Source organism: Chiloscyllium plagiosum, unplaced genomic scaffold (genome assembly GCF_037043375.1).
Source record: "Chiloscyllium plagiosum isolate Xiang-an unplaced genomic scaffold, Cpla_swu_hap1 HiC_scaffold_1, whole genome shotgun sequence".
In the NCBI taxonomy this organism is placed as follows: Eukaryota; Metazoa; Chordata; class Chondrichthyes; order Orectolobiformes; family Hemiscylliidae; genus Chiloscyllium; species Chiloscyllium plagiosum.
Genome location: NW_028270139.1, coordinates 102,114,852 through 102,131,420, shown reverse-complemented (window position 1 = coordinate 102,131,420; position 16,569 = coordinate 102,114,852). Strand labels below are relative to the sequence as shown.

Here is a 16,569-nt window from a genome sequence, read left to right as displayed (position 1 = left end):
GTCTGAAGATAAGGGCAGTCCTTTTTCTTGGTGAGTCTTCTGGGTCATTTTAGCACTAGGTGACTGCTACAAGTGGCTTATGACAGAAGGGAGCTTGACTCTTGCTCCAGAATTTTACTCTCTCCCTCCAGCTGCAAAAGCATCAAGTGGCGACATCCATCATATCCATCTCTGATTCTGAGGACTTTTCAATGTTTGACAGAAAGGGTGAACCCAGGGGTATTTGCATACATTGATAAGTCCTCAGAATCGGAGATGGTCATGATGGTTGTAGCTGCCTCGACACTTTTGCCATTGGAAGAAGAGAGTGAAATTTTACTGAGGCACTCCTGGCATAAGGGGCAAGATCCCATGAGTTACACGCTGCCCATATTGGTCACAAAATCAGAGGAACCTGACCCAGTGCTTAAAAAGAAATCCTCAAAGGCACTCTAAGAAAAAGGACTGGCCTATGTCCTCTGGACTTCAACTAGTATGTGTTTTTGCATAGTTACATCATTAATCCCACATACCAAACAATGTCTAAGCATCTCATGAAGGGTGAAAGTAAATTCACATGCTTCTGCCAGCTATTTTAACCTAGTCGAATCAGATATGGATTCTCGAATTTTCGAGTAAAAATAATGTCTGCCTGATTTTTTTTTTCTCTCTTTCTCTGGGTTCTGTCTTCACCTGTCCACTCCTTTTGTTCTTTCTCTCTCTCTCTCTCTCTCTCGCTTGCTCTCTTCCTCTTCCTAGAACCGAGCACAAACCCCCAACTGAAGTCAATTTGTTGTCTCATATGAGGTCAGCATAACCTCTTTGTTCCCAAAACCTATTAAAGCTTAGCATATTGTATCTTTTATTACCTGCTCCTCAACCTGTCTTGATAACTTAGACAACTTATGCACATGTACACCCAGGTTTGTTTGGTCCACCTCACCCTTTAGGGTAGCTATCTCTATTTTATGCAATCATTCCTTTTCCATCAAAATAAGTCCTCTTTCATTTCTCTGCATTGAAATTCATCTGCCACCTATCTGCTCATGACCAGCTTATTAAGCTGTCCCCCACCCTAATTTGCAATGTTTCCAAGTTTTGTATCATCTCCAAACTCGGAAATTGTCCCCTGCAAGCCAAGATTTAGATCATTAATAGATATCTGGAAAAGTAAGGGTCCCATAATCAAAAATTGCAAGCCTTCCTTTTGACCCAGAAAATCCATTAACCATTTCTCTTTGCTTCGTTTTCCACGGCCATTTTGTATTCCTGTCGCTACTATCCCACTTATTTCATGAGCTATAACTTTCTCAGAGGTCTGATGAGTTGTACTGTATTGAAAGCTCTTTGGAAGTCAGTCCACACCACATCAACAACACTACCCTCACCAACTATCTCTGGTAGCTTTTCATAAAGCTCTATCAATGAATTAAGTGCAATTTTCCCATAATTTTTCCTTTTACTAACTTGGAGAATTCAATCAGATCACCCCTTAATCTTCTAAATTCTAGACAAAATGTTGAGAGAAAGGGAGTTTCAGGATTTTAACCCAACATCACTTTCCCTCCTAACTTTCCCTCCATCATAAGGTCAGCATGGGTTTAACTTTAATAATAAAATATGCCTTGCCACAAGTTTGAAATTGAATAATGTTAAGGGAAAATATTTATGTAATATGCTTATGATAATATATTTTAATATTTTTATTCTTTAGAGCATGAGAAGCACAGGCTCTGCAAAAGTGCAGACTACATGAATTTACACTTCAAAGTGAAATGGCTGTATAATGAATATGTGAGAGATCTTCCAGCTATGAAAGAGACTGTACCTGAATATCCAGCGTGAGTATTGTGATGGGCAATGTGCTTTTGGAGAAAAAACAGTATTTTATCTTGGGTGCAAATCCTTTTTAGAATTACGTTTCTGTGGGAGATGATTTTTGATAAAGCATCCTGTTTCTAGAATCTGATCATGTGATAGAGTTGCTTAGGAGATAACAGAAAAAGGATCAACGTTAAGTTCGTGTGCGGTGTATTGGATTGTTTGAGTGGATTTGTTTCAATCAAGTTTTTGAGTTTAGAAAAAGCTAGCTGCAGACCAGCAGAATTAGTTTGAAATTCTGTGTGCTGCCTACAAGAGTTTAAAACTCCTAATAACTGACAGACTTCACTAACAGTGAGTTTAGACCTCTTGGTTAGCAAAGCTGAGAAGCGAGAGAAAGAAAACTCTATTATTAAAGGATATTAGAACAGGACAATTCTGACCAAGGTGGCTATGCTTAAAACATTATTGATGCCTGTATTGAACTGGGAATTTACAATACTGGGAGGGTTGGTGGAGATTTGAGGGGAAATCCTTACCAGGAATAAGTAGGAATCCCAAAAAATCTTAACCCTCATACCAGTCTTAAAACAGTACGCAGACAAAGTGGTAAATCTTAACTTTTTTTGTAAGAATCTGATTTAAGTTTTGGAGATGCAAATCAAATGGGTGCAGAAGGAAATTTAAACTTAATTTAGAGAAAACGTGACTATATTCATTGTTCACTTAATTGACTATTTAGCATTACAGTTATCAGTATTCATGTAGTTTGATTTTTGATAGGTAAAATGCTTCTGATTTAAACAGTGAATCTTGTGGCTTCTTCATAATTCTCCAGTAGCACTTCTGGGATGTTGTCATGGTCCATTGGCTTTGTAGTATGTAGTACCTTCCCTTGTTTCATGACCTTGTGTGGAATAGACCAAATTGTTTGAAAACGGGCATCAGTGATGCTGGGGACTACAGGAAGACACTGACATGGATCATCTTCCAGATACTTCAGACTAAAAATGTATGCAGATGCTTCAGCTTTATCTTTTATTACGAAATGAGGCAGTATTGCCGAGCTTTGATTGGATCTGGTGGTTGTGGGATTGCTTATTTTGCTACTTTTTGGCATGCAAATATTCCTGTTTTGTAGCTTTACTAGATTAGTAGCTTGCTTTTAGGTTTGCCTGGTGCTGCTGTTAGTATGCACTCCTACATTCAACATTGAACCAGGTTTGATGCAAATTGGACGAATCAAATTAGTTACAATAATGTCGAGGAGGAATTCCTAAAGTGGATATAGGATGGTTTTCTGCCCAATACTTGAGGAACCAAGTCAGGAACAGGCCATCTTAGAGTAGGTATTGTTCAATGTGCAAGGAATATTTGGTGATATCGTTGTAAAAGACCTTGTGAATGAGAACCATTATAAGATAGAATTCTTCATCAAGGTGGAGAGTAAGAAACTTTATTCTGAGACTAGGGTTTTTTAGATTAGATTAGATTAGATTGCTTACAGTGTGGAAACAGGCCCTTCGGCCCAACACGTCCCCACCGACCATCTGAAGAGCAACCCACCCAGACCCATTCCCCTACATTTACCCCTTTGTCTAACACTACTGGCAATTTAGCATGGCCAATTCACCTAACCGGCACATTTTTGGACTGTGGGAGGAAACTGGAGCACCCGGAGGAAACCCACGCAGACATGGGGAGAATGTGCAAACTCCACACAAACAGTTGCCTGAGGTGGGAATTGAACCTGGGTCTCTGGCACTGTGAGGCAGCAGTGCTAATCACTGTGCCACCGTTCTGAAACTTAATGAGGAAAACGACCATGGCATGAGACATGAGTTGGCTTTAATGGTTTTGGAAATGATATTGAAAGGAATAACAGTGGATAGGCAAAGGCAAACATTCAAAGAGCAAATGGTTGAAGTAGAAAATGGTTTATTCCCGTCTGCCACAAGAGTACAAAGAGAACAGTGACCAATCCATAGCAAAGACAAAATGTACAAATTGGTAAGAATAAACAATAGTCCTGAGGTTCAGAAACTGTTTAAAAGTTGGCAAAGGAAGACCAAAGGATTGATTAAGAAGGGGCAAATAGAGCATGAGAGTAAGCTTGCAGGGAATACAAGAATTGACTGTAAAAGTTTCTATAGGTATGAAAACAGAAAAAGATTGGTGAAAATTAATGTACCCCCCTCCAGTCAGAATCGGGGCATTTATAATGGGGAACAAAGGCTGACAAACTAAATTCATGATGTTGCGGTGCCAGTGTTGCACTGGGGTGGGCAAAGAAGCGCAAGTTTTCAGTGCACTGCTCCTTCAACAGATGGATAGTGGGCAGGATCATAGGACACAGAATTTATAGTAAAAAATCAAAGTGTCATACAACTGATGTGATGTATTGAACAAACCAAGATTGCTGTTAAATCTTTAATCACGTAGCATGGGGATGCAGGTTTTGATTAATTAATATGTAAATCTCGGAATTTCTTCCATGTCACAACCCCAAGATAACATAAGATTTTATCAGTATATAAGAAAGTGTGACGTCTCTGCTCAAACAATGCATTAAAGGTGTGAAGTTAGAGTCTGCCTGTATCCCAACTCTGAGTCAGACTGACTGCATACAAATGGTGTGCTTTTTGAACAAAATAGAATGTATCTGCAAATACAAATTCACCCCATTGACTTAGGGAGGTGCGTGTGTGTGAGAGAGACAATGTATGTTGGTGCAGGGAAGAGAGAAAGAGAGAGAGTATGTGTATCTGTATGGGAGAGAGAATGTGTGAAGGAGAAAGAGAGTGTGCATGTGTGTTTGGGTGTGGGGGGGAGTGCAGAGAGAGTGCATGCGTAGGAGAGAGAGTGCATGCCTGAGTTCACATCCGTCAAACATTTACCTGTACCTCATCCAAAGTCATCTGGTGCAGCCGGTTTGGTCGCCTCTACATCAGGGAGACAGGACGCCTTCTCGCGGATCGTTTCAGAGAACATCTCTGGGACATCCGCAGCCACCAACCTCACCACCCAGTGGCTGAACACTTCAACTCCCCCTCCCACTCCATCAAGGACATGCATGTCCTGGGCCGCCTCCACCGCCAAACCATTATGACCCACGCCTGGAGGAGGAACGCCTCCTATTTCGCCTTAGGACCCTGCAACCACACAGGATAAACGTGGATTTCAACAGCTTCCTCATTTCTCCTGCCCCCACATTATCCCAGCCCCAAGCCTCCAACTCAGCACTACCCTCCAAACCTGTCCATCATTCCCCCCTCTGACCTATCACCTTCTCCCTCACCTTCATCCACCTCTGGCTTTCTCAGCTATCTTCCCCCAAATACCTCCCCCTCCCATTTATCTTTCAGCCCCGACTCACAGGCCTCATTCCTGATGAGGGGCTTATGCTCGAAACATCGATTCTCCTGCTCTTCGGATGCTGCCTGACCTGCTGTGCTTTTCTAGCACTACACTCTCGACTCTGATCTCCAGCATCTGCAGTCCTCACTTTCTCCTCCTTAACAGCTATCTAGGTTCGCTCATGTATTGCATCAGTTGTATGACACTTTGATCTTTAAACGATAAAGTCTGTCTCCTATGATCCTGTCCTACTGGCTACCTGATGAAGGAGCAGCGCTCCAAAAGCTTGTACTTTCAAATGAACTAGATTCATACTTTGCACTGTCTTCACATAAGAAGATGCAAATAATGTACCAGAAAAGATGGAGAGCACAGGTTTAGTGAGATTGAGAGACTAAAGTAAATCTATTAATAAAGAAATGATGTTGGAGAAATTGATAGGATCAAAAACTGATAAATCCCCAGGGCCTGATAATCTGCATCCCTTGAAATAGTGAATGAATTGATGATCATCTACCAAGAGTCTTTAGACTCTGTTACAGTTCCTACAGATTGGAGACTAGCTAATGTAACCTACTATTTAAAAAGGGAGGTACAGAGAAAATGAAATTATGGACCAGTGAGCCTGACGTCACTGGTAGGAAAGACACTCAAGTCCATTATTAAGGAGTTTATTGCAGAGCGTTTGGAAAACAGTGGTAGGATCAGACACAGTCCACATAGATTTGATGAGTCCTGATGAAGTGTTATGCCCGAATTGTCGACTGTCTTGCTCCTCAGATGATACCGAATGTGCTGTGCCTTTTCCAGCGCCACACTTTATGGACATAGATTTACTAAAGGCAAATCATGCTTGGTAAGTCTACTGGAATTATTTGAGAATATAAGTGGTAGGGGAACCAGTGAATATGGTTTATTTCAATTTTCAGAATAATTTCAACAAAATACTCGGTGTGTAAACTTAAAGCGCATGGGATTGTGGGTATTATATTGAGTTGGATAGAAAATTGGTTAGCATGCAAGAAACAGAGTAGGAATAAATAGGTATTTTTCTGAATGGCAGGCAGTGACTAGACTCTCAGGGTACCACAGGATCGGTACTAGGTACCCAGCTAGTCACATTCTATGTTTATAATTTAGATGAGGGAACCAAATGTATTATCTCAAAATTTGTAGATGACATTAAACTGGATGGAAGGAGGAGATTGCAAAATGATTTGGACAGGCTGAGTGAGTGGTCAGTTACACGGCAGATGCACTATAATGTGGATAAATGTGAGATTATTCATTTTGGTTGCAGAAATAGGAAGACAGACTATTCTTTTAATGGCTCTAAATTGAGAGAGGGAATATTCAACAAGACCTGGGTGTTCTCATGCATCGGTTACTGAAAGTAATCAAGCCCATGCAGTAGGCAATAAAGAATTCTTGGTGCATATAGGCACCAATGATATAAGTAAAAAACGAGATGAGGTCCTGAAAGAAGAATTCAGGGAGCTAGGAGAGAAGTTAAAGAGGAGGACCTCAAAGGTAGTGATCTTGGGATTACTACCAGTGCCATGTGCTAGCCAGCGTAGAAATGAAAAAATAGGCAGAATGAACACGTGGCTTGAGAGATGGTGTAGGAGAGAGGGGTTCAGATTTGTTGGACATTGGGACTGGTTCTGGGGAATGTGGGACTATTACAAAATGGACAGTCTATAACTGAACCAGACCGGAACCAATGTCCTTGGGGGAGTTTTTGCTACTGCTGTTGGGGAGGTTTTAAACTAATGTGGCAGGGAGCTGGGAACCAGAAGAGAAAACAAGTAGGCAGCGAGGTGGAAACTGGAGACTGTAAGAATCATGAAGATAGAATTAATAAGGGGAAGAGTAGGCAGAGAGCAGATGAATGCAAAAGAACTGGTGGCCTGAAGTGCATATACTTTAATGCAAGGAGTATAGTGGGTAAGGCAGATGAACCTTGGGCTTGGATTGGTGCCTGGGAGTATGATGTCATTGCAATCACAGAGACTTGGTTGAAGGAAGGGCAAAGCTAGCAACTAAATGTGGAACGTTTCAGAGAACACCTCTGGGACACCCGCACCAACCAACCCAACCGCCCTGTGGCTGAACACTTTAACTCCCCCTCCCACTCTGCCAAGGACATGCAGGTCCTTGGCCTCCTCCATCACCAGACCATGGCAACACGACGCCTGGAGGAAGAGCGCCTCATCTTCCGCCTAGGAACCCTCCAACCACAAGGGATGAATGCAGATTTCTCCAGCTTCCTCATTTCCCCTCCCCCCACCTTATCTCAGTCCCAACCCTCGGACTCAACACTGCCTTCTTGACCTGCAATCTTCTTCCCGACCTCTCCGCCCCCACCCCCTCTCCGGCCTATCACCCTCACCTTAACCTCCTTCTCACCTATCGCATTCCCAATGCCCCTCCCCCAAGTCCCTCCTCCCTACCTTTTATCTTAGCCTGCTTGGCACACCCTCCTCATTCCTGAAGAAGGGCTTATGCCCGAAACGTCGAGTCTCCTGCTCCTTGGATGCTGCCTGACCTGCTGCACTTTTCCAGCAACACATTTTTCAGCTAGCAACTAAATGCTAGCTTCAGACAGGACAGGCAGGGAAGTAAAAGGGGGGGTGGAGTTGCATTACTGGTCAGGGATGAGATCACAGCTGTGCTAAAGGAAGACATTATGGAGGTCTTGGGTAATGAGGCATTATGGGTGGAGCTGAGAAATAAGAAGGGTGCAGTCACACTATTGGGGCTGTATTACAGGCCTCCCAACAGCGAGCGTGAGGTAGAAGAACAAATAAGTAAACAGATTATGGAAAATTGTAGAGGCAATAGGGTAGTGGTGATGGGAGATTTTAATTTTCCCAACATTGACTGGGATACACTTAACGTCAGAGCTCTGGATGGGGTAGAATTTGTAAGAAGCTTCCAGGAGAGTTTTCTAGAGCAGTATGTCAATAGTCCGACGAGTAGTAGTTGAAGGGAGTTTCTCAAAATGGAGAAAGGTGACCAGTGGTGTTCCACAGGGGTCAGTATTGGGGTCACTGTTCTTTGGGATATACATAAATGATTGAGAAGAGGGCACTGTTGGTATGATCAGTAAGTTTGCAGATGCCATGAAGATTGGTGGAGTAGCAGAAACCGTAAGGGACTGTCAGAGAATACAGGAGGATATAGATAGACTGAGAGTTGGGCGGAAAAGTGGCAGATGGATTTCAATCCAGACAAATGTAAGGTGATGCATTTAGGCAAGACTAATTCTAGAGAGAATTATACAATGAACAGAAAAGCCTTGGGAAAAGTTGTTGGGCAGAGAGATCTGGCAGTGCAGGTCCATTGTACCCTGAAAGTTGCTGCACAGGTGGATAGAGTGGTCAAGAAGGCATATAGTATGCTTGCCTTCATTGGACGGGGTATTGAGTATAAGAGTTGGCAAGTCATGTTAAAACTGTACAAGACATCGGTTCGGCCGCATTTAGAATACTGTGTACAGTTCTGGTCGCCACATGACCAAAAGGATGTGGACTCTTTGGAGAGGGTGCAGAAAAGGTTTACGAGGATGTTGCCTGGTATGGAAGGTACGAGCTATGAAGAGAGGTTGAGTAGGTTAGGTTTATTTTCATTAGAAAACAGAAGATTGAGGGGGGACCTGATTAAGGTTTACAAAATCATGCAGGGTATAGACAGGGTGGATAGAGACAAGCTTTTTCCCAGAGTAAAGGATTCGATAACGAGAGGTCATGCTTTCAAGGTGAGAGGTGAAAAGTTTAAGGGGGAAACACGTGGCAAGTACTTCACACAGGGTGGCGGGTGTCTGGAACGCGTTGCCAGAAGAGGTGGTAGAGGCAGGCACGGTAGGTTCATTTCAGATGCGTCTGGACAGATGCATGAGTAGGTGGGGAGCAGAGGGATACAGATGCTTAAAAATTGGACGACAGGTTTAGTCAGTAGATTTTGATCAGCTCAGGCTTGGAGGGCCGAAGGGCCTGTTCCTGAGCTGTAAGTTTTCTTTGTGCTTTGTTCTTTTAAGAAGGCAAACCATATTTTGGCTTTCATAGTGAGAGGATGTAAGTACAATAACAAGGATGTCTTGCTGCAATTATACAGGCCATTGGTGAGGGCAAACTGGAATATTGTATGCAGTTTTGGTCTCCTTATCTGAGGAAGGATACTCTTACTCTGGCAGAGTGCAGCGGAAGGTTTATCAGGTTATAGACTGGGTTGGCCAGACTGATCTTTGAGAATAGATTGAGTTAATCAGGATTGTAATCATTAGAATTTAGAAGAATGAGGGACATCTCATAGAAAGCTATAAAATTCTAACAGGACTAGAAGGGTTTTATTCAGGATGGTGTTATGGACTAAGCCAGACCACTCAAAACATTCTTAAGCAGGCAGCCCAGACCGTAATTTTGCTATTTGTTTTGATAAGTGTACAGTGAAAATTACCCAGAGTAAGTTAGCTCGGTTGAGTACCAGGTTTTAAAACAGGCAAAATATTTGTTCACAAAATACGGAATGAAACACAAAGAACAGATTATAGAATACTCACCGAACTCAGTCTATCCAGACTAGACTTAATTATGCTGTTCCAAAAACACACAATAATTCCAATAAACAAACTCCATAAACACAGAATAAAACTGAAACAGAGGCTGGCAGGTCAAAGTTAGAAGGGCAGAAGGAGAGGGAGAAGTTCCAGTTTCAAACTGACTGACTTCAGCAGCCTTTTTCACACACACACCATGGCTGAACTGAATTAACCAAAATTCTGAACTGAACTCCACAGCTGGAGAGCTGGCCACACCCCCTTTTATTATACAGGTTACTTTTAAAACATAAAAGCTTTGGCTTGGAGTCTCATCTGTTTAGGTATAAACAAAAGGGCCTCCCTTTTCATCTCTGTACCACTTCAGCCGATTCAGAGCCTGGGCTGTTTTATGGCTCCTCTGAAAAAAATCAAGGACACAGTATCCTTGGGAAAAGGAACAGCTTTTTAAAAAAAGGACCAGCTTTGTGACAAAGGATGTTCCCAATGGTAGGGAGTCCAGAGCCAGGGGTCATAGTTGAAGGATAATGGGTAAACATTTTAGGACTGAAATGAGGAGAAATGTCTTCATCTGGAGAGTGGTGATCCTGTGGAATTTGCTACCACAGAAAGTTTCACTAAGGCCAAAACATTGTGCTTTCAGGAAGGATATGGATTTGCCAAAAGGGTATGCGGGAGGATGGGATTAGGATATTGAGCTCAAAAATCAGCCATGATCATATTGAATGACAGATCAGGCTCGAGAAGTCGATTGGCCTACTCCTGCACCTGTCTTCCATGTTTCTACAATCCCTTGGCTTGATAGAAAATGTAGAGTGGAGATATGCCAGGCTATAAGGATACAGATTATGGTTGAATATAAATCTGCTTCTGTTGATAGACCAGTGTCTTATAGATCCCTAGTTTTGAGCTGTTACACATATCTGAATCTAAACTGTATAAATGGTGGTAAAGCCACTCAATATAATGGAAGTATCCTCAATATGAAGATAGTATTTTGACTCAATAAAGGCCACTCCTGCTGATCGTATCATGGACATCTGTGATCGGTAGATTCGTGAATACAAGGTCTACATTTAGATTTGTTGTTGGCTGCTGCAGGACCAATTTGACATTTAGCTCCTTGAGGCCTTAGTAACCCCGTTAGTCATGGTACGACTAAGTCATTCTTGGACATGGACATTGTACTCCCCGATCCAGAGTAGATTCTGTACCTTTGCCACCCTCTGCACTTCTTTCAAGTCATGTTGGACATGAAGAAGACATGATTAATCAGCTGAAGGAGGGCAGTATGTTGGCTACCTTGCCTGTGTTTGACTTGATGCTACTGTGTCTGGAGTCAAATGTTGAGGAACCCCAAGCAATTGCATCCAATTGTATTCCATGTGCCTTTATTGAGTTTATCCTGCCAATGGAATAGAATATTCGTGGGATAGTGATACTGGTGCTTGAGACATTCACTCTAAGGTATAACTTGGTGATTTTAATTATGTCAAGATATCGCTAGGCTAGTCTGAATTAGCTCTCCCAATTCTGTTGTAAGCCCCAGATGTTAAAAAGGAGGAATTAACAAGCCTACAGGATTGAATGTGCTGCTTTCATTTCTGGGCCTGAGGTCATTGGTGCATGATTCATAGTGTTGTATTTCTTTTTGATTTTCACAAATTTTCTGTGTATTAAAATACTAATAATATGACTGAAAAAATGCTAACTCTGACTCATTATAAGTTTATCTGAAGTTCATTTACATCTTGATGACTGGATTTGGTTTTGCATACTCTAGGTGGTTTGAACAATTTGTAATGCAGTGGTTGGATGAGAATGAGGAGGTTTCATTAGAATTCCTACATGGAGCTCTTGAGAGAGATAAAAAAGATGGGGTATGTATCCAGGATTTATGTTAAGCTTGTTTGGAAAATTGAAAGTTAGATATTTGATAAGGAACTGCCTTTTGATACAAAGCAATCTCAAATACACTCCTATTGTATTTATTTCAGCTATTTGAACTTGTAGGTATACCTTCTACCTTCTCACTAGGCACTGCACCCATCCCTTACCCAATATAATATCTCCGGGTGTATGTTTGGTACAGGAGTCAGAGCTTAGAGCGAGTAGGGATGCTACTTTGATTTTTATCTGACCTTCCAGTTTCAGATTTAGTTCAGTACTGCTCCCCAGCCTCTGTTGGGAAGTTCACCTACAATGGCTATATAGTTCTGACATAGCAGACTTCAAGGGCTGACATTTCAACAGAGTGCAGACAGTCTCCAGTCTATATGCAAACCAAAGTATTTTATGAAGCCTGTTTTGATTTTCCTTTTTGTGTCTATGCAAAGCAGTTCTCCTGAGCATTGCATTAGTCTTAGCTATAAGGATTAATGGGCTGAATTTCCTAGCCTTGTGGAGATGGGATTGGAGCAAGTGGACTGAGAAAATAGCAGAGAGCTTTGTTGGAGACTTGCCCAGAAGCAGTTTGAGAGAAAGTCCAATGGCAAACTCCCCCATGCCAAACTGAGATTTTTGTTTATTTCAAAAATATACTATATTCCAAGAAAAAAAAATATATCCATGTATTGTCACTAAAGCAGGTCATTTTTGTATCGTCTTAGCATATGGAGAGCAAACAAACATTGGAGTTTGACTTTCCTGATAGTTCCAAACCCAGGCATTTTTTATTTCTAAAAGATACTATATTTACATGCATTTGAGGCACCGATAACTGAACAGACTTCCATTGTACTTTGACTGAAAGCCTTTAGACAGTGGTCTTTCCCCACTGTACCTTGATGGCAGCTGTCCCAAACTATACTGTGTCCCTCAGCACGTGGTCCTGGATCTTGGAATGTGCCAGTCTGCAATACTCAGTTGAGGTAAATTCCATACTCTCAAAAAACAACATGTTTTTGGCAGACCAGAGATTTCATCGAATTGATGGTCCTCCAGATGCAGTCCGAGTTTGTTTTGGTGTGTATCCCAGGAAATAGACCATACAGCCCAGAGTCCTGCATCATGGAACTACTTGGAACAAACCTTGACAAGAACCACTGCATCTTCTGCAGATTTCCTTTGTAAAAGCACATTGCAGAAGAAAATGTGTGATAGTCTGTACCCCTCTACACCTGCCTTGTGGGTAGTGTGCAATGCGCAGAGAGACTACACATACATAAAGGATATGATAGGGAGTGCCCATCCCTCCATCAGCCAAGCTATTTCTTGGTGCTTGTTGGAAAGTTCTGACGATAACACATTCTGCCAAATGAGTTTGTCAGTCTGCTCAGGAAATAATCCAACAAGATCTACCCTCTCGTTTTCCCGCAGAGTGTCAAAGACACTATGTACTGACCACTTCCTGATGGTCAAAGGTGTTTTTCTTTATAAATTTCTCCACGAAGGACTTGTGATATGGAACAGTCCAACTACTTGGTTCAAGGTCAGACCCATCCTCTGCAACACCAGAGACAGGTCGAACCTCAGTTTGTAGTAACACTTGGTGTTGTTATACTGAGGGTCAAGGCACAGCTGAATGCAAACACACATATGGGTGGCCATCAGGATAAGGATATTATTGGGTATTTACCCCCGACTTCCACCACCACCACTACCTCTTTATCCAGAGCTTTGTAACATAGTGTCTTTGTAGATGTGGTCCATCTTAGATCTGCGGACGAAGTGAAAGATGGCTTGGGTGATTGCGACAGTGCAGGTTCTGAGAATAGGCCAGACCTGCACCATGTACAACAACACTGACAGTATCCCACACCTCATGACCAGAATTTTACCCACAATTGAGAGGGAGCGGTGCTCCCAAAAGTCTAGTTTCTGCCTCACCTTAGCAATACGCTCCTCCCAAGTTTGTGGGCACACCCTGGCCCCTCTAAACCATATTCCCAGCACAGTTTAGGTAATCTATCCTGACGGTGAAGGAAGTAAAGTATCGGTTGACTCAGTTCCCAAAGACAAACGATATAGTCGGGGGCCAGGTGATGTAGGCGCCATCCTCAGTGAAACAGCCACAAAAATGAAAAGTTATACATCTGTTTCGAAAAGTTTCTTCACAAAAGGCTGATCTGATATTGACAGAAGGGTTAGAATGTGCACATCTATAATGGCCTCTTATAATGATGGAGTTCAATTTTGTGATGAGTACATTGAAATCAAACTCTAACTAGAAATGTATATTAGTGGACTCTGTCTAACCTATTTTTGACTTGTGATGTTTAATATTAAATTACGTTTTGAAACTTCTAGCATTCTTGAAAACTGAAGACTGATAAGGAATAGTGGTGTTTTGCTTCTGGTTGCAAATGAAAAAAGTGTTATGATTACTTTAACTATGGCACAACATAAAAATGTAAAAGTATCAAATAGAAAGAAAGCATTCCTGAATCTTCTAAACTGTTATCAAGAATTCCATTTTGATTAATGGAATCCAAAGTGAATCCAAGCAATTAATGTATAATTTGGGAATTAGAATATTTAACATGTGTTCTCTAAGTTTTTTTATTGTATCTACTTTAAATTCTTTGATTTCTTTACCGAATTTGTATGTTGTACATCAGTTCCAGCAAACATCTGAGCATGCTTTATTCTCCTGCTCGGTGGTGGATGTGTTCACACAATTAAATCAGAGTTTTGAGATTATCAAGAAACTCGAGTGTCCTGATCCAGAGATTGTTGCTCATTACATGAGGCGATTTGCAAAGGTAAAAATATTCTTTTCAAGATTTCGAGCTGAAAGGATTTGATGACAAAATGTGAACTTTAGTAGTGACTTGTTACATCATTGTTTTCTTAATAAAGGATCAATTTTAACCCTTCCCACCAAGCAGAACCGGGTAGTCGGTCAGTTAAAATAGCTATTTTAATTTACACCATCCAATTCTACTGTGAACAATAAAGAGGAACACACACCAAATGACAGCAAGGTCCAAAGATATCTGTGAGGTCCAGATTGAAATTTTAACATGGTGTCTGTGTGGCAAAGCTGTGTGACATCTCGACCAGGCCAACATTTTGACAAAACAAAACAAGGCCAGAGAAGACCCACAGGTAACTTTGTTTGCAGTCATGGAGGAGTGAGTATGCTTCTCTCCCACAGTCATAATGCTGGCCTGACCACCTCTTCCAATTTGATTATTCATAAACCGTTCCTTCAAATGCCCACGTGTTCTCTTGCTTCCTTAAATCATCCATCAATTCCTGCTAATTCAGGAAGGATGCTGGAAGGCCCATAAAAAGAGGTCAGGTAGCTGGAGTATCCTGAGACACTGTGCAAGTTTGGTGGTTTGGCGTCTGCCTCAGAACGGCAGCTGCAAAACTCCACGCAGTAAGTTCAAGTCAGAAATTAATTGTTTGTCTATTTTCTCCTACTTTTAAACATGTAATTGATTAGGTTTGTTGGTTGCTTCTGATAATACTATAATTCATTGTATATGCTAAGCAGACTTCAAAATGATGTTTTGTGTTCATGTTTAATTTCTGTGTAATGAAGTTTACTGAGACATAGGTTGTCCCAGTCGAAGTGGTGTCCTTCCTTATCTGTATATAAGGATACTAGTGAGAGAGGTCATGTCTTTTTTGTGGCTACTTGATGTTCATGTATCCTGGTGACAAGTTTTCTGCCTGTTGTCCAATGTAGTGTTTGTTACAATTCTTGCAAGGTATTTTGTAAATGACATTACCTTTCCTTGTTGTCTGCATAGAGTCTTTCATGTTCATTAGCTGCTGTTTTAGTGTGTTGGTGGGTTTGTGGGCTACCATGATGCCAAGAGGTCTGAGTAGTCTGGCAGTCATTTCCAGCTCAGCGAGCAAACCTGCATCCAGTAAACTTGTATTTAAAATTTTACCAACTCTGTTTATTGTTAGCAATTAATAACATGTTTATTGCTCATGAACATTTGCAGAAGGAATTGAGGTCATAAATGTTTCTTTCTATTTGGCAGACAATAAGCAAAGTGCTGCTACAGTATGCTGACATTATTTTGAAGAACTTTAAGAGCTACTGTTCTAAGGAGACACTAGTCAGTATATTTTCTTTCTTCTAATTCTTACTAAGTTATTGTTTAAGATTTAGCTATCTCTCTGTAACAGAAGAAAGGTATTTATGTTCCTATTAATAAAATGTAAGATCATATGGTTTTGTACAAAATTAGCATTGGCCTACCATTTTATAGAATTCTGTTTTTATCCCATAATTTAATGTGTTTGTCCAAAATCTTATTCCCAGATATCTTTATCATACCATATTTCTCTGCATGAATTTGATTTAGCATCATTCTTTGCAATCAACTAATCGATGTCTTCTGAAAATTGTCCATAATCAACGCTGGATGACACAAACATTCCTGCAACTATTAATAGGGAAGACTTTTGCCCCAGCTGCATTTTATTTCCTGATATTTGTCTTTAAGCTTAACCAGAACATTCAAACTTCAGTACTGTGTTTGACCTCCACCACATAGTGACATAATTAATAAGACTACCTGACTAATTCTGTAATGTTCTTAACTTGGATCATCCTTCTGCTCATCTGTCGCTTAAATTCACATCTTGCCTTTTCACCCATAAATTTGACTACTCTAATGCTCTGCTTCCCATCTATATAAACTTGTGCTTATCTTACATGAATACATTGGGAGCAGGAGCAGGCCATTCAGCGTCTCTAGCTGTTCCACCATTATAAAATACCATGGCTAACCTGCCTCTGGCCTCAAATTCACATTCCTGCCTACCCTGATAACCGTTCACACCTTTGTTAGTCAAGAATCTATGCACTCAAAAGTAATCGATTCCTCCATCACTCACTGGGGAACAGAGTTCCAAAGACTCAAGAGACGCTAAAAGAAAAGAAGTCC

General features: G+C 41.2%; 1 protein-coding gene across 9 annotated transcripts in view; it reads left to right on the top strand.

Annotated features, from left to right (window-relative positions):
- Window positions 1-16,569, top strand: part of unc13bb (unc-13 homolog Bb (C. elegans)) — a 640,614-nt gene that overhangs the window by 552,885 nt on the left and 71,160 nt on the right. For all 9 annotated transcript variants that reach the window (XM_087989458.1, XM_087989459.1, XM_087989467.1 and 6 more), the window contains 4 exons: window positions 1,694-1,820; window positions 11,499-11,595; window positions 14,275-14,418; window positions 15,658-15,735. In XM_087989458.1, the coding sequence (XP_087845584.1) occupies window positions 1,694-1,820; window positions 11,499-11,595; window positions 14,275-14,418; window positions 15,658-15,735 (446 nt within the window). The remainder of the gene's footprint in view (window positions 1-1,693; window positions 1,821-11,498; window positions 11,596-14,274; window positions 14,419-15,657; window positions 15,736-16,569) is intronic.